The sequence below is a fragment of the Centropristis striata genome, chromosome 20 (assembly GCF_030273125.1).
Source record: "Centropristis striata isolate RG_2023a ecotype Rhode Island chromosome 20, C.striata_1.0, whole genome shotgun sequence".
Taxonomy (NCBI): Eukaryota; Metazoa; Chordata; class Actinopteri; order Perciformes; family Serranidae; genus Centropristis; species Centropristis striata.
The window spans coordinates 21302714-21319979 of NC_081536.1; the positions used below are offsets into that span (position 1 = coordinate 21302714).

At 39.9% G+C, this 17266-nt stretch overlaps 1 protein-coding gene across 2 annotated transcripts in view; it reads left to right on the forward strand.

Moving 5' to 3' along the window:
- slc8a1b (solute carrier family 8 member 1b) overlaps window positions 1–8814 on the forward strand; it is a 150234-nt gene extending 141420 nt beyond the window's left edge. For both annotated transcript variants that reach the window (XM_059358833.1, XM_059358835.1), the window contains exons 10-11: window positions 1162–1265; window positions 1409–8814. In XM_059358833.1, the coding sequence (XP_059214816.1) occupies window positions 1162–1265; window positions 1409–1681 (377 nt within the window). In that variant the 3' untranslated portion in view covers window positions 1682–8814. The remainder of the gene's footprint in view (window positions 1–1161; window positions 1266–1408) is intronic.
- The last annotated feature ends 8452 nt before the right edge of the window (window positions 8815–17266 follow it).

The window sequence follows — 17266 nt, forward strand, 5'->3', positions numbered from 1 at the left end:
TTTTTCCTCAGTCAACACTGTACTGGTTAGATGAGAGAACAGTTATATAACTGGTCACCTTGGTCTTAATGGAGGTAGAAGGGGAAATGTCCAGAATAAAGTTGTCTTCCTTGTCTTCTTGTTTACAAATAATTGGATTTGAGCACAATTTCAATTCAGTAACTAACTGGAAAAAAGGACATAGTTTCACTTAAGTCAAGATATGTATTTCCTATTGGAGGCATTATTGTCTATATAAGATTGCATGGCAACCTAAACATTAGTTTTAAGGTTATTCAAAGCTGGTGCTCCAGAGTGTGGTGTCTGACTTAAATAACCTCCCGAAGATCAAGATGTAGTTCTGTGCCTGGTGCGGAGAAAGAGTAGAAGTAAAAATCGTTGTCATTTTTGCGTTTTTTTATCAACCGCAGAACCCATCTACTATCAGTCTTATGGTGATTTCGCTTCTGAGAGTAGGGGGCATTATTTCTAGGGTTCTGGTGTAGCCAGCCAGACTCATAGATTACAGAAAGCAGATATCTAGGACTAGACTACTTCCATGTGCCGGTCTGTACTTGTTTACAGCCTGATTATCAACTTGAGAGGTGAGAATGGAGTTGAGATGATGTCTACAACTGGATTGTTTCTCTGGATACAAAAAAAGGGAATAAAAAGTGAAATCATTGTCAGACAATAGCCTGGGTTCGGAGAATGCATCTTGGCCGATGTGTTCCCCCTCATGTGTTCTCTACATGGACTGTTTACTTGCATTCAACCAAAGCCTCCTCAAACATGATTAGTGAATACTTCTCGGACTACAAACTGACACCAGAATGCTTCCAATTAAATGCTTCTGTACTCATATGCAGATATCTTTTTATAGAAATGAATTCTACTAGTAATTTGGAAAACCAATACTTCCTCCAAAGCTGGACTATAAAACTTGGTGTTTCTTGTCATGTTGAAGGTCTTCGAAAATCATGAAAATGATCCTGCTCTCCAGCTCGGTTAGAAATTGTTTGCAGATGACCTAATTTAAACCTACCGGAGACAGACAGCAACTCTGCTAGAGTTAGTAAATGTTGTTCAGGCTTACTTACAGTAGAGTAAGGCACAGTGTATCGATACAAAAATGCAAAGCAGGTATTTGATTGGTCCCCCTCTGTTTCTTTCTCCCCCCAGATACCTTTGCCAGCAAGGTCGCTGCTACCCAGGATCAGTATGCAGATGCATCCATTGGTAATGTGACTGGCTCCAACGCCGTCAATGTTTTCCTGGGCATTGGGGTAAGTCCAGCACTTTTAAAGATTGTTTGATTGATTGATTCATAGCTTGTGTAACTGTAATAACTGTTATTTTATGAATCTTTAGTACTTCCTCTGCCATAAAAAGTCTTGTTATTTAGTTTGATTCTGCTGATGCTTGACAGGTGGCATGGTCCATCGCCGCCATCTACCACAACAGCAAGGGGGGGACTTTCAGGGTGGATCCGGGCACACTGGCTTTCTCTGTCACGCTCTTCACCATCTTTGCCTTTATCGCCGTCGCCACATTGATGTACCGACGGCGGCCAGAGATTGGTGGAGAGCTGGGAGGACCCCGGACATCGAAGGTCCTGACAACCATGCTGTTCGTCAGCTTGTGGCTCCTCTACATCCTCTTCTCCTCACTGGAGGCCTACTGCCACATCCAGGGCTTCTAAGACGACAGGAGATGATGAAGGAAAGGGTGGGACAGAGGGAGAGCATGGCGGGAGAAACTAAGGGGAGCTTGATGAATGGATAGATTTGGAAATTAAGGCAGTCTCATTGATCTATCAGTCCCTCCCTTTACGCAATATATTGAATGACGAATGAATGGGTTGATGTACAGATGAAGAAATGGAGGACGCATTGAAGCATCTAAAAACAGAATGAAGGAAATATGGTTGCATGGAAGGATGACAACAAACAAGAAAATCATATGAGAGAAATGGCTCAGAAGATGGAAAAAGGAATAAACTAAGGAATATTTTTTTGTTTGTCTTGAACCATAAATCCAAACCAATCTTTTTTTTTTTAACTTACCCATGTTTTAAATACATCCCCGAACAAACACAATTTGTCTCAGCCGATTCAACTATACAGAAATAAAGAAAATGTGTTTTAACAAGGAGCAAAAGGTTAAAACAGGCCAACACACTATCACAGCTCCTACGTCGTGTGGCTTCAACAACAGCGATCCCAAAAATCCCCCTCCAGTTGGACCCCTCCAACTTTAACAACAGGCCCGAGTGAGACAGAAAAGGACAGAATAACTGTATCAGTATGTACATGCATGACCAGACCATACTGAAAACACAATCAGAGGAAACCGGATATATTGCCACAACTGTTTATTGAAAACAAACTGTGTGCGTGCTGGCGTGTGACTGTGTGTTTCTGTGCTTGTGTGTTGTGGGAAGATGGTCAAGTACTGTGAAAAAAAACGCCTCTTGTTTTGCTGTCGCTGCGTGAGACGGAATATGCTTTCGTATTCGAGGTCTTTTTGACTCCCTCTCTCCCAGCCTGTAGAAATGCTGAGTAAGACTCTTTTGCGGGGAGGGCGCGTTCAATGAAATGAAATGTTTTGAACATCACTGAGGTTAGAAATGTAAATACAAAGAGCTGGACGTACATTGCAGCTCCATTATTTCCTTCTGAATGTCTTGGTAACGCAATGCGCTCCTGAACGGGCCCTCTTTCTGTTGCTTTATACAGTAGATGTAAATGATTTAAGGTCTAATTTGAATCAAGAAGGGGTTAGTGTGCTTTTACCTTTAATAAGGCCGCGTCTGAGAAGACAAATGGCCACTCTACCGTTTAAAACTGTTAGAGAAACTATTATCATTGCATAAATATCTAGGTTAATCTTATGTGTGTTTGTTTTTGTTTGTTTTTTTTAACCTGTGGAATTCTGTTATCTAGTTTTCCACCTATGAGATTGCCACCATCACGTGTCAATCGCAACATTGCAATAGACTTTGAAAACGTAGGTACCGCCCTCTGTGAAACCTCATAGGCTTTCTGTTTCTTAAACGCCTCTGTCATTGTTTCTCTCACTTTGATACCGCTTTTCCCGTTGGTTCATTCAACAGCTTGTGTCATTTTCCCTGCGTGTCTTAAGCACCTCCCCCCTGGCTGGTCAGCGGACCAATCAAAATCCTCAAGGGCTTTGTAAGAAACAACCACTAATCCCTAACCCTGACCCTTGATTTATAATTCTTCACATAGATTGGTCTTTAGGGGGCTACTTAACAGGGATTTGTATTCCTTAACATTATACACCAACTCATCAGATGTTAGTACTTCTCTTCAGTGTAGCTTTAAAATAAAATACTACCACAGTTTCATTGACATTGTCAGACGAATATTGGCAAAATCAACCCAATGATCCAAAGTACTCGTACAGACAAGGCCTCAACCTTCCTTGGACTCGGACTGCCTATAAATTGCAGTCAGCCTTATTCCAAATTAAACCACCCATGCAATGTTCTTTCCCAGGTCACTCCGACTGCTTCTTAAATATACTACCCTTCATGTAAGTCATGAAGGTCTCAACCCAAAGGAAGCAATGAACATCCGACTTTATATTGTTTCTTTATTCAAGGGCAAGCGTTTGCTCTCGACTGAAGAACCAAAATGCAATCTACGTGATTCACTGCTTCACCCCAGCCTTGAAAAGACACTAAACTTCAGCAGCCAGTTTTTAGTCTTATCACAGGAGCCATTGGATGAAGGAATAGTTTGAAAATACTTGGTGGAAACTTACTAACAGACACAGATACTTTAGGGACATCTTGGTTAGGGTACATCTAATCTCAGACAGCCAGACTCTGTTTAATAAGCTCACAGACGTTTGGAGAAAATTGTTAAATTAAATCACCCACCCCCAGAAACGGCCCCTCTAGGACCTGCATCATAAAGTGAGTTCAGGCTAATCAGACTCTTTGAGATTCATTAGTGATTTTGGAAAATCAGTCATGGATAAACAAGTGGCTCTGGAGTATTGTGCAACATAAACAGATCAAAAGGAGCATGTTTAAAGTGAGATAGTATCTTTTATTTATACTCTTTATCTGATTGGATATGCAAAAAGATTTTCTATATACAAAGTTAAAGAAATGCATGCTTTCACCTAGTAGAGTGCAAAGAATAGTGGGCCAATCACTGTTTCCTTGGTCCAGACCTTTGAGGTCCGTCTGGTTTCATGGCATGAAAGAGCACATTACGATCAGAGTTATGTCTGATTACAATTGGAAAGTACAGAAGAGCTGCACGATTACATTTTTATCGGGGTAGTCTCCAGTGATCAAATCCCATTCCCAATGCAAACCAGTTTGAGAGGAGGCAATTATGGAAACAGAGCATAGACCTTTTTTCATCAGTTCTGCAGCATAGGTTACCAAGTTAATCTTGCCCGATCAAAAGTGAATCATTCCTGATATCAGAAAGCCTCAAAGTGTAACTAACTAAACTCACCAATCTCACTTTATGATACAGACTAGAATAGGTCCAATATTCAAGTTATCTGTGGCATCATTTTTTTGATTTGAAGTATTATGACACACATCGTCTTAGTCATCTTATACAAATGAAGTTTGAGCTTGAATTTCTAACCAAATGTTTTAGTGCATGATTGAATGGGAGTCTACATCTAGAAAAGTGTGGCTATGGCTTCAGAGGCAAACACTAGGTGTGCTGTTTCAGGACACAAGCTACAAAATAGGATGTCACGCAACAGTTTAGCTTCTTTAAAACCCCTGGACAAAGGCTGGGATAGCTGGTAAATATGCATCAATTAAACTGCAAAAAGACTGCAAAACTGACACTTACTAGAAACTGACTAGCTGGGAATCTTCTCCCATTAATCAGTCGTAGACAGACTAGATATATATCATGAAAATATTTCTGGGTAAGAAAGTGTCTCAAAGTCTTGTCCTAAAACATGTATATAATATAAATCTAAAGACTGTCTCGACTGTCAGAGAGGTTTACACTTCAGACTGTTAACTCTAAAACCACAGAGATCGCAACGTTCATAAAAACTTACTGTATAAGTAGGCGTTCTAAAAGTTTATTTGTTCGGTGACACTATATGCATCTGAATTGGCCAGAATTTTCCTGCTGATGTTGTGTTTTTTTTACTTGATGTTTAATATAATAAGTAGTATTTTAAATGTCATCTGTAAAGTAAGTAGTCTGGGCTAGATGTAATCCATTTAAAACTTGGCAAAAATCTTGTCACAGACAGCTTTCGACCCCTGTGAGAGAGTAGAGCTAAGCAGAGCCCTGGATTGGATGACTTTGGCAAATCCACAGTATCTTGAGGAGAACAAATGCTCCTTGTTTTATAACCTGACATATATTACTTATTCACCAAGTGATGCACCTGGAATGGAGAGCCAGTAGGTGATGCTGCACAGAGGTCCAGCGGCATGGCTGGTATACTGAAAGTCACAACTCTAATAAATCCTGTGTAGCACGCCGAATGTGTTATTTGCAGCACCAGTGTTGGGAACAATCTAAACAATAAAACATTTGTGTAATCCCTAAAATTGAATGAAACACTTGACAGCCATCTGTATTTGCCAAACTCTGCACAATGCATGGCTCTCCATTAGAGTAGCTGTTCTCTTGTGAAGGCCTTGGAGTGGCAGTTTACCCCTGTTTTTGCCAAAGGGAAATCTTTCTATCAGAAACTTACTATTTGCAGTCCAACCTGTAGAGGGTTTTCTAACCAATGGATCTTTCTTAAAACACCAAATATAATTCATATTTCATTAACACTTTGAAAGGAGACTTGATGTTGTTTTAACCAGAATCTTTCTATTTAAATTTGTATGCATTTGTCTCTTCACTGGCATGGAGCTTAAGGTTTATACACTGTAAAAAGTTTTGCTAGCTTGTGCAAAAAAAAAAAAAAAGACAAGAAATAACATTGTGGAAGCTGTTTGCATCACTTTTTGGGTGACTTCAACAGGATTCAAATTATCTTTGATGTTGCTAAATCCTGTTGGATTTACTTAAAATGTGCCTGCTGCCTAATTTTTCAGCGTGACCTTGCGCAGGAATGAAACGCTTGCAGTAATGTAGTTGTTTGCATCAAATTAGTTTGCTGCACAAATTTTCCAGAAGCTAACATCTATCATTGATCTGAAGTTAGTTCTTTTGCTACACCAGCTTTGTTGCACCCCCTCTCTCAGTGTATATACCTTGACTTAAAGCTAGTCTGACGTGAAGCTAATGGCAGATTAATGACAGCTGTTCAAGCCCCATAGCGTTTGGACCAAGGTGGGAAGCTAAACACGGCTAACAAAATGTTAGCTGAGACGAGCTTGTTCGATTGCTTTACCTGTCACGATTGTAAGTACTCAACCAGGTTATTCGTCTTCGAAAGCAACTTAAATTGAGTTGAATTTAGCTTCCTGTCTTGGTTTGGACTTTTGAGGTTTGAAGGGTCAAAGGTTAGCCAGGCCACCGCTGTAAATACAACACTAAGATTGAGCAGAAGAAAAATGAGCTGTAGGCTACGGTACATTTTTTAAATTTCTTCTGTGGTGGGCTGTGAAGAAGTGGGCGGGGTTTTAAATGAAGAAAAAGCATTGCACTGGTTCTTGTCGCTTATGTGAAACGGCTACTATGTTGTTTTGTCGAAAAACACTAACAAAGTCGCTTCTGATGTAAACAACAACAACAACAGATTTTGTGTTTTGACTGATGTACACAATAATAATGTTGTACCTGATGTGTAAAAAAAAAGAAATAGTGGTGAATCAGTTGTGAACCATTAACGATGTTGCTTCTGTAAAGATTGATGTTAGGTTTCCGTTGCCTCGTTCACTTCTTAACCGACCGTCTGTCTGACAGACTGAGGAATAAATGAATGCAACAGCAAACAGACAGACAAAGGAAGGACAAGCACCCCTGCTGGTACGAGCTGAGCGAACGTCACGCTGAGACGTTGCTAAAGCATTTAATGTACTGTTGGAAGAAAACATTACCAGAGCTATTCTCTACCCTTAAAGTAAGATTTAACAATGTAAAAGGATGATAAAGAGAGGAAGGAAGACGACAAGGAAGGAAATGAACTTTAATGAAAAAAAAACATGAAGTTACAGCCATACATTGATTTCTGGGTCAGTGAGATTGAAATGGACTTCTCCTGCCCAGCATGTGTATTGTTCTCGTGTCTATCTGTCCCTCTGTGTCTCTTCCCCCTCTTTCTCTGTCTCTCTGCTGCCAAAGCAACCATGACTGGCAGCAAACCTTTCGTTCTGTCTGTACTTCCCTTCTTCCCAAATCCCCCTTTTCCCCCTCTGTCTACCTATGCCATGTTTTCCATATTTTGGAATGTCAATGTGCTACTTGTTGACACTGTGCATGAATGATAACATATCTGTATATAGTTATAGAGAATCGTATCCCATTCCCCTGGTGTTGACAAAAAATGGTTTGAATGTTGTACAGATTCTGGTTGTCTGTGCATCTTTTATTCTGTTCGGTAACATTTTTTTTTTTTAAATGTATGTAGAGCTTAAAAACAGTATGTTTTTAATTTAAACGAGATGTAACTTGCACATTACTAATTAATTGAGGGGGGGTTTTTTTGTTAAAAAGGCAATATCTGCTGTTATTGAATGAGAGATGTGATCTTAAATGAGTTATGTATCTTAAATAAATAATCTATACGAGAGTTGCATGGGTTATTTGTACAAAAAAAACAAAAAAAAACGACACTGCTTGCTACTTCTAATACCATGGCTGTATTCTCTGACAGAGGGTGAGGAATACTGTATGTACATCTAAAGGTTATTTTGTCATTAAAGAAATAATAATAATAATAATATTGTGTATATACTGTACAGTGTTATAAGTGAGGTGGGCTATATGGCCATCACGCTAACCGTAGAGGATTAATTCTACATATTTATTTAAAGGATACACTCACTACACTCAAGAATGACATATATTGCCTTTTTGGAAAAGTTGTAGTTTGCTTATCTCTGCCTCACTCTTTCTTTTCTCTCATCCTTTTTTTTCTTTTCTCTCTTTTTTCCTTCCATCTCTCTTCCTGTGCCCTTTCATTTCTCTATTGGAGGGGCAGTTTCTATTTCCGCTTTTTGTGCATCTGACTCAGACTTGGACTGGGTCTGTCTTATCCCGCTGACTCAACAGAATCTCCGAACCTGCTTTGTTCACCTATTTTCTCTCTGTCTCCTAACATCTATAGTTAAGTACGATATATCTGCCTATGTCCCCATCTGTCTGAGTCTCTCAAAGGATCATTTGTCTGTATTCAAGTCACCATCTGTCTGATTTAGAACCGTCTGTCATTTCTCTTGCTCGCTAAATCTGTCTCTTTTCATCTTTCTTTCCTTAATCCCTCCTTTGCTTCTGCACATCTTTTTTCCACCTCCACACTTTTTCCCCTCCGCCCATTATTATTTTCTTTCTCTCTCTCTCTCTCTCTCTGTTCTTCTCCCCACCCTCAGTGTAGAGTGTAGTTGGGAAATTTCATGTTTGTCGATTTGATTTGGTGTGTATCTTAAAATGGAACAATAACCGCAACAGTTATAATGTTGGTAATAATGAAGATAATATTTTTGTTTTATGTTTTGTTTTTTTTGTTAGTTTTGCCGATGTCCTCTTTGTGTGTGTGCGTGTGTTATTTTAGTTTATTTCTATTCATTTTTGTTGAACACCAACTGATCGGAGGAAAGTTGTTATATGTGTGTTGCCACTAACTGTGACTGCTCTCCATGGTACTTCTGATAAAACCAATAAAATAAAGTTTGGGATACCCTGTTTCAGAGACCCTGTGACTCCACTGCCTTTCTAGTGTGTGTGTGTGTGTGTGTGTGTGTGTGTGTGTGTGTGTGTGTGTGTGTGTGTGCGTGTGCGTGCACTACATTCAATCTATAATGGAAAGCTTTAATATAAGAGCTTAATTATCATGCAAATTTACATTATAGCTCACATTTTAATTTAATTGAAGTGAATGGCCAACCAGCTCTTTTGTGTGTGTCTGTGTGTCGCTCTCTCGTGCTGTCTCACACTCTCACACAAACAAACATATATTTTCTTTTATATATTCCAACTGTCGGTGCTGAAAATGACATTTGTCTGAATGGCTGACATCTCATTAATTGTCGTTGGACTTGTTCTGTCATTGTGTCAGAGATGGAAGCAATGGCTTTCTGTCTGTTTTTTCACGTGTCATATGAAAAAATAATGAATGTGCATTGTCTCCATTTGCGCTGCTGCTGCTGCTTTTCCCTCAATCACATAATATATTCTGCAATCTTTCTTTGTCAGAGAAAATGCAGAGGAGATAAATTATTAATTCTTGCTAAAAGAAAAGCTTGTTTTAACCTACCAAAGGATAGAACATTAAATAGAATTAAATGTTTGACTAATGGACAAATTAAATGTTCTATCTCTATTGCAGCAGATTTAAATGAATTTAGTACAATGAGGTTCTTGTTTTTAATAAATGCACAGTTTAAGTTTGGAGTAGTAGTAGTAGTAGTGTGTTATTTAGCTTATCGCTTATTTGTAATCTTACATGATGAAAGATTTGTTGATCCTGACGAATTTTACTCTTGATATTTTTTGCATTAATAACCATTAAACACAAACCAAAACAATTACGAAATGGTATGTCACGACCTGTTTGCCTTTGGGTTTTCTGTGGAACTTTGTGTGTGTGTACTTGGAGGGAAAGACAGAAACATGGCAGACAGTAGGAGTGTAAGGTTAAAACAAAATAAAAAAAAATAGAAGTATAGGTAAACAATATCCTGACTGACTTGATAATTCAAATTTTGAAAAAAGTACTTTACTAGATATTAGGCCCAATGGTTTCATTTTTCACAATTTTGAATTTCGCAGTCACACTCATTTCAAAATCATTGCTGACGTGGCTGATGATCAGACTGAACAGATTCATTTGGCTGAAAGTCACCAGTAAACAAAGTCACTTGTAAAACCAAAACTGCCTATAGCACTTGCCATGCAAATGTTGTGTCAAAGAGTGTTTCCGTGACCTAAATCTGAAGCAAACCTTTTTCTAAACCCTTAACATAGAGGGGAGCATTACGGGAAATATCATTTTAACAGGAGTGAAACACAATTCGATGGGCGAACTGACTTTGACACAACACCAGCATGCCAAATGCTGTAAATCCTTGAGTGCTGTAAAACACAGTGCATGAGTGTAATCAACTGTCACGAGAGTTAACATCACTTGTGTTCGCCTTCATTAGCCACAAACTGATACATTCAGCTCACCAAAAACATGAGCACACTCAGTGAAAGTGTTATTGTACCATAGTAAGCGCAACATGCAAAAATAGGTTCAGACCTGGTGTAAATCCTCAAGTGCAAACGGTCCTGTCAGGCTCAGGTAGAGCTGCAGGCTGCAATCCGGTCCTTTCCTCTCACTGACAAACCTAAGTCCAGTATTCACTCACATTTTATCCTTCTAGTCAACCAACTCATTAAAAAAAATGTGGCTCTGGCTTGCTAGATGTTTGACATTCTTCACCAGTCACTCTTACTTTGAATCTCTGCAGTTGCACTCAGCAAGGTGTGCAGTCAGCTTAACATTTTGTGCCAGAAGCACCTGCCCTGGTTTGTAGAGACTTGGGGAATGGATTGAGCAGAGCGTTAGTTCAGGCAGAGCAATGAAGTTGCACTTGGACTAGCTGATTGATACATATTCGTATAGGTGTGCAGCATGGTAATTAGAACATGACACTTTGGCTCTTTTACTATGCTAATGCCGTTCGCTGCTGCAGCTCCTTCAGCTCCTTCTGCTCTCTCCGTCTTTCCAATCTCTTCTTCATGTGCTATATTTGCTCAGCATTGTTGACTAAGATTTATGTGTGTAAAGGACGGATTAGTTCTCCAGCAGAATCCTCATCGCTGCCCGGATTCTAAAATCTAATCGTGTTACCATTTGTCTATCCCTTGACGTGAATATCAGGATTGGCGCAGATAGAAGCAAATTTCCTATGAACTCTAAAAAGCACCCTGTTATACTCCACACTTAGCTGGCCAACTGGACAGAGTCAGGGGGGAAAAGTCATGGTTGACCTTTCAAAGCATTTACTGTAAATAAGAGAACAACCTTTCTGGTGAAGCAGGGGGTCAAAGTGCAGGTGGAGCTGTGAAAATTACAACCTGCAGAGCTTTTAAACAAAATGGTATGGATAGGAAGTGACCCAGCTGGTCAGCAGAAAGCCTTTACCATCATATAACATCTGACTGATGGATGAGTTGTGTTCACTTCGTCTCCTGCTCACTTGCTGACACTGATGGATCGTGCCCATTCTCTGTGTGCAGAGTGATGGATCCTTCCCACCACAATTAAACTTTCTTCCTGTTTTTGTTTTTTTTATTTATTATGAAGAAGTTTGTCTATAATTTGTTTTGTTTCTATGGTACTGCTTGCAGAATGTGTCTGTGAGTGAGTCAGCAAAAGAGACTATTTGTTGTGGTGTGTTTTATGCTGTTGTCTCTTATGTACAGGTGTTTGCCTTGACTCTTTTCATTACCTGCCCGCTGCTGTGTCTGTCTAAAATCTCATTATGCTGTCACATTTGATTTCTAGACAGGTACTTCTCTGGGCAGCCTCTGCTTGCAGGTTAGCATGCTGGGTAATTAGTGTGAATTTATTTCTGTATGTGTGTGCATGCTGCTGCTGAATACTGAGTAATGCCTAAACTGTCAGAAAGTCTGAGCTGGCTGTCAGACTATGCACAACCACTTAGTGAGAGACAGCAGGGCCAGCCTTTATTTTCTCTCCGATGTTCATTCCTCTTTGTTTTAGCTGTCTGTCAGGGCTCAACCAAAGCCTGTACATTAAAAGTAGTCTTTCTAAAGAAACTTTTGATATACATTGTACTCCTTGTTGTCTATATTCGATACAGTACACCAGTCGATCTCTCCCTCTGTGTGTCTGTTTCTTTACTTCTATCTATGTGAATAGTGTCCTCGAGCTTTGCCACTAGAGTGTTTGTGTAGTCTGTCCTTTCCATGGTGACATGGCCCTGAAGTGTCATTATGGAGTTCCGAAAAAGACCCCCCTGCAACGCTATGATTGGTCAGGGCCATGCCTTACGTCTTTGTGGCTTCACATCCTTGCGGCTTAATCTTGATGTTAAAAAGAGTATGGAGGGAAGTTTTCTTAACTGGCTACTTAGTTCAGGTTGGAAGTCATGGGGCTATCAAACCTGAACTGTAGGTTCAACTCCCTGCTGTTCAGCTGAGAAACGTATGTTTTGTTCAATTTAGTGTGGATTGGTGGGAAATGGTAAAGGTTGTTGATCAGTTGGTTAGTTGGCAAAACCAACGTCTAACGGGTGACGTTACATTAGGGCTAGGGCTAGAGTTAGGGTTAACTTATAATTATGCAACGTCTCATAGGTTTAACAACTTCCTATGAAGGCTACAGTTTCATTTTGCTAGCTTCTTCCAAAGGTGACAAGAACACCTATTATGCACCGTAGTGCATAATGCAAGTTTTTTTTCTCTCCCTCCCATTTTATATTAATTCACCATCATTAATGTCTACGGTGTGAAGGTGTTCTGTAAAGAGCTTGGTCTTCAGTCTCTTCTTAAAGATTGAAAAGGTAGACCGGATGGAGTTTGTTAACTCATTCCACTACTGGGGAACTACAGAGGAGAAGAGTCTAGCTTGTGACTGAGGGCCCTGTAGCGGCAGAGGAGGCAGACGACTTTCATTCAGTGTGGACCTCAATGAAGGAGTTCAAGTAGGCAGGAGCAGTTCTACTTTCTGTTTTGTAGCTAAGTCAGGGTTTTGAATTTGATGCTTGCAAACTATCAATAATTTTACTGTCCTAAATGTCCATACTATGATTTTTTATCATGGTTATTCTGTAAACACGACTTATTGGATATCTCTACATCCACTGTTCCTTCCATTTTCCCCACTACAGGGTTTCTTTGGGGAGTTTTTACTCATCCGAAGTGATTGTCGAAGGACAGGTGTACAGATTGTAAAGCCTCTTGAGGGAAATTTGTAGTTTGTATTATAGAGTTGTATAAATAAAGTTTGCTTGACTTCTGAATAACTGAAAACACCTGTGTGGGTGTGCAAGGCCTTTAAACGAACACTGGGATATTTTGGGAAGATGCTGTTTGACCTGGACTTAGATGAGAGGATTTAACATCAATTTCATCTCTATGTGTTGAGCTAAGAGATGGCCCAGGATGTGTTTAGCCTTGCCTAGAAACATGGGGATGTAACACAGTGATGGAAAGTGCTTCTCTGTGTGGGTTGATTTTATTTTATTTGTCTTGATGCGTGTCTGTTTGTGTCTGCATGTCTCTATGTGCTGCATTGGGTTAGTGCCACTTATCCACAGCTGCCCTTCACAAGTGCAAGATTTAAAAGAAGAAAAAAAAGATTTCCTCTAGAGAGAAGTGCAGTGGGTGCCACGTCTACATCTTCAGGACGACAGGGAAAATGCACACTGACTCTTCAGTCTGCCCAACATTCTTTTACTGTCTAGACATTCATTTGATTCATATATTTCTTTATTCTTTATGGTTTATTTCTGTCTCTGAATCAGACATTAGCTGGTGCTGTCTCAGAGGTCGAGGATGACAGCTTGCTTGGACAGCACTGGAATAACAATAATGGCCAGCCTTGTGCACAGACTTCTTAATGGAAATATGTTGTCAAACAGCCAGGAGAGACTGCTTCAAATGTAATTTGGATTAATTTTGGTGGCAGGGATCTAATGGCCAAAAGTATTAGGCAATTATATTTAATTAAATGAAACTGTAAATCTGAAACATACTCTTCATTTTCTTTCCATGGCGTCAGGCATTTTCAGACCGGATGACCCTTTTTGTGGTTTTAATAACTTAGTACTAAAAAAACAAACTTTTTTTTATTGTGTCCGCAATGTAACAACTAGCAACAATTGTAGTTCTTAGAACCCTGTTTGGCGGAACTTTTTTGGCTCCTGTTTTAGAGTAGGTTCTCTTCCAGCAGAAGAGGAACCATGGGTGCTGTAAGTGTAAGTTGATTGGTCAAACATAACCACTTGACACTGGTAACTGTAATATTTAAAAATCCATTAGCCATGTAAACAACACACACCACAAAACACAAATAAACTACAGCCTGTAACAGACAGTGAAGTCCAGGCTTTACTGAATAAATATGCGTTGGGGACATACATTATCCGACTTATATCACTTCATCGTTTATGTTTGATTTGATGGCATGTTTAGTCAGTAACAATCAGTAACAGAAAGCATGAAACACAAATGCAGACGGACTCTTATCTGCTTATGAAAAGATTCTGTGTGGCCATGAATATTTATGTGCCCTCATCAGTCCTATTAACACGTGGTGTTCCACAGGGCTCTGTTCTTGGTCCCATCCTGTTCTATGTGGACAAGAACCACATGATTTATTTTTATTGTTATGCTGATGATGTACAGCACATCAAAGCATGTACTTGTAATAGTTGGCATTTTCCTGAATTGATTATTCTCCTGTTGAATAATGCTGCTCTCCCCCATCCAGCAGATCAAGTGGCATTTATGTGGTGGTAATGTCAAGCTTGTTGAAAAAGAGAGAGGGAGGGGGTGTTTGGATGTCTGCATGGGCCAGGGGATTAATGGGACCGTCACATCTTCTTCCCAGCGCTAAAGGTCCTGGTAGAACCAACACACATTTACACATAGAATAAAAGCCTGCCACACCATCATCAGGCACTAATACTTTACACAAGTGTACGTTGTGTCTGCTCCTGTGTGTGTGTGTGTGTGTGTGTGTGTGTGTGTGTGTGTGTGTGTGTGTGTGTGTGTGTATGTGTGTTTGGACTCATGTAAGAGCAGGTGTTTCACACACATGGAACAGATTGAAATTAAATGTCAGGCAAATACCAGAGCATGAACTCTCCCCCAGTTCCAGTGTGTGTTTGTGTGTGCATGTGTGTATGAATGAATTTAGCCAACATCTCAATGATTGTAAGAGTTACGGAGTGTAAAGACAAAGGCTGAAGTAAGGATAAGGAGTATAAGACCACTTAGGATGGGGTGTGAGATTTGCTGGATGGGTCAAACAAACACTGGGCTTTATTTTGAAAAGACAGCATCAAAGCAGAAACTGACACATTCAAAACTGATACCTAATGGTCATTTTTTAGCCGTACTGAAACCCACCAAAATAATTCCGGTAGTTCACTAAAAAAAATAACTTTTTCATTAATAAAGTCATGCATGTGGGGTAAGGATGACTTTATAATGTTAGTTGAGAAAAGGGATCATTTTGTCTTCAACATTCTCAGGGATTTTGAGCATCCATTAAACAAACCAAACCTTTGATAAATAAATAAATAGTTCACCGTGATTGATTATATATCTCAACCAAGTTCCAAGTCAGTGAAAGTTAATTTTCCCTTAGTGAAATGAATTGACTCGAAAGGCTGCCTCCGCAGGTAGGAAATCAATCTAAGAGCCTTTACGGCTTTGCATTAATGTAAAGTGTATGCAATTTAGAGTTAATGGGCTAAAACATGCAAAACCCACCAGTACTGTGCTTTAATACTTAAGTCTTATCCCGCTCTTGAAGCTGCACCAATCAATATTTTTGACTGACTCTATGAATGATTACTCTATCTGTAAGTTGATGCTCGCAGTGACAAACCTATAGGTGATATATGGTGATATTATGCTATAATATGATCCACTTTAGTCACAAAATTGGAGCTGAGAAAAGTAAGAAATTGCCAATCTCACGTCACGTTCAGGCTCATAGGGTCTCACATAGAATACTACAGGTAAGAGGAATAATGTGTATATTTGGACTTTGGGGTGAACTGTCCCTTTAAGTCTCCAAAATCCATCATTCTGCTCAAACCTTCCCACCCTCCATCTCATTCTCCCTCCCTCGGTCTGTAACACTTTCACCTCCCTCTTCCGTTACTCCAACCCCTCTCAACCTTTCTGGCTCTCTCGTCCCTTGGATTGCTCCTTTGCTCTCTCTCCTTTGCCTCCTTTTCACTGCTCTCTTCCACCTTTTCTGTTGCCAGAAGTTCTCCTCTCTTGACAGGTACCCGCACAGGAACCCACAAACACACACACACAGCATCATAACACAACTGAGTTTACACACTAACTCACCGACTGACACAGACACACAAGCAGTGTGTGCGCGCACACACACACACTCTGAACAGTAGGTTACTCTGTGTCAGCAACTGTTCTCGGCTGAGAGGCTGTGGGCGGCGTGATGATGTCGAGTTACTGTGGCGATTTACTGTTGCCACGGAGACGCTTTCACGACAACAGACCGTGGCATACAAGTACAGACACGTGCACTGACGACCGCATACACACACACACACACACACACTTACTCAGGGCTGGAGATGGTAGACAGCTCCCAGTGACAAACACAGGTACAGACCCAGACACATAAACTCAGGCCATCAGGTACCCTACTTTAATAAAGACACTCTGTCCTTCCTCAGGTTTTATTTTAGATGTGGGTGTCACCTTTGACCTTTTGTCCACACATGTCCCACCAGAGTTAAAAGATACAGAGGAGAGAGGAAACAAAAGAGAGACAACAGCATCATAGAGTCCTTTAATTATCTTTTTTTTTTTCTTTTGTGTGTTTGTTAGTGGAATTTTGTTGGTGTTTGAATGCTCTATTTTTGTTTGTGTGGTAGTATAATCTTTGGGGGTTCTTTGTAATGATTTTTGAATACATTTTATTTAGTCAGTTATTAGCGCTGTAGCTACACAGTAAAAAAGCTATTGGATTTAAATCCTCCAGTTGGGCTGTGGTGAAGCCTTTTTCTTTGAAGTGTTGTTGTTCTCACCATGCATGCGTTTCCTCTGGGTAACATTTCCTCCCACGACCCAAAGAAATGCAGGTTAGGTTTAATGATAATTTGCCCGTAGGTGTGTCAAGTTAAGTTGTTTTTATTTTTATAATCACAAATCACAAATCCATAGACCGGGAATATGCAATTAGCAGCCTGTGGGCTAGAGCTGGCCCTCCCACGAAAAACAGCTGGTCCCTCATTGAAAGTTTTCTTTTTTATTGTTTGCATCAGTACTTTTGCAGAATATTTCACAATTCAGCTTTAAGTGACTTTAAATAATAGGCTTTTAAAAATCCAAAGTACCATGACCTTGTAACAATCAGTGATTTTGCAACTGAAAAAGGCAGCAGTGGTGTGCTGAAAGGTTTCTCTCTAAGGCAATAAATACCA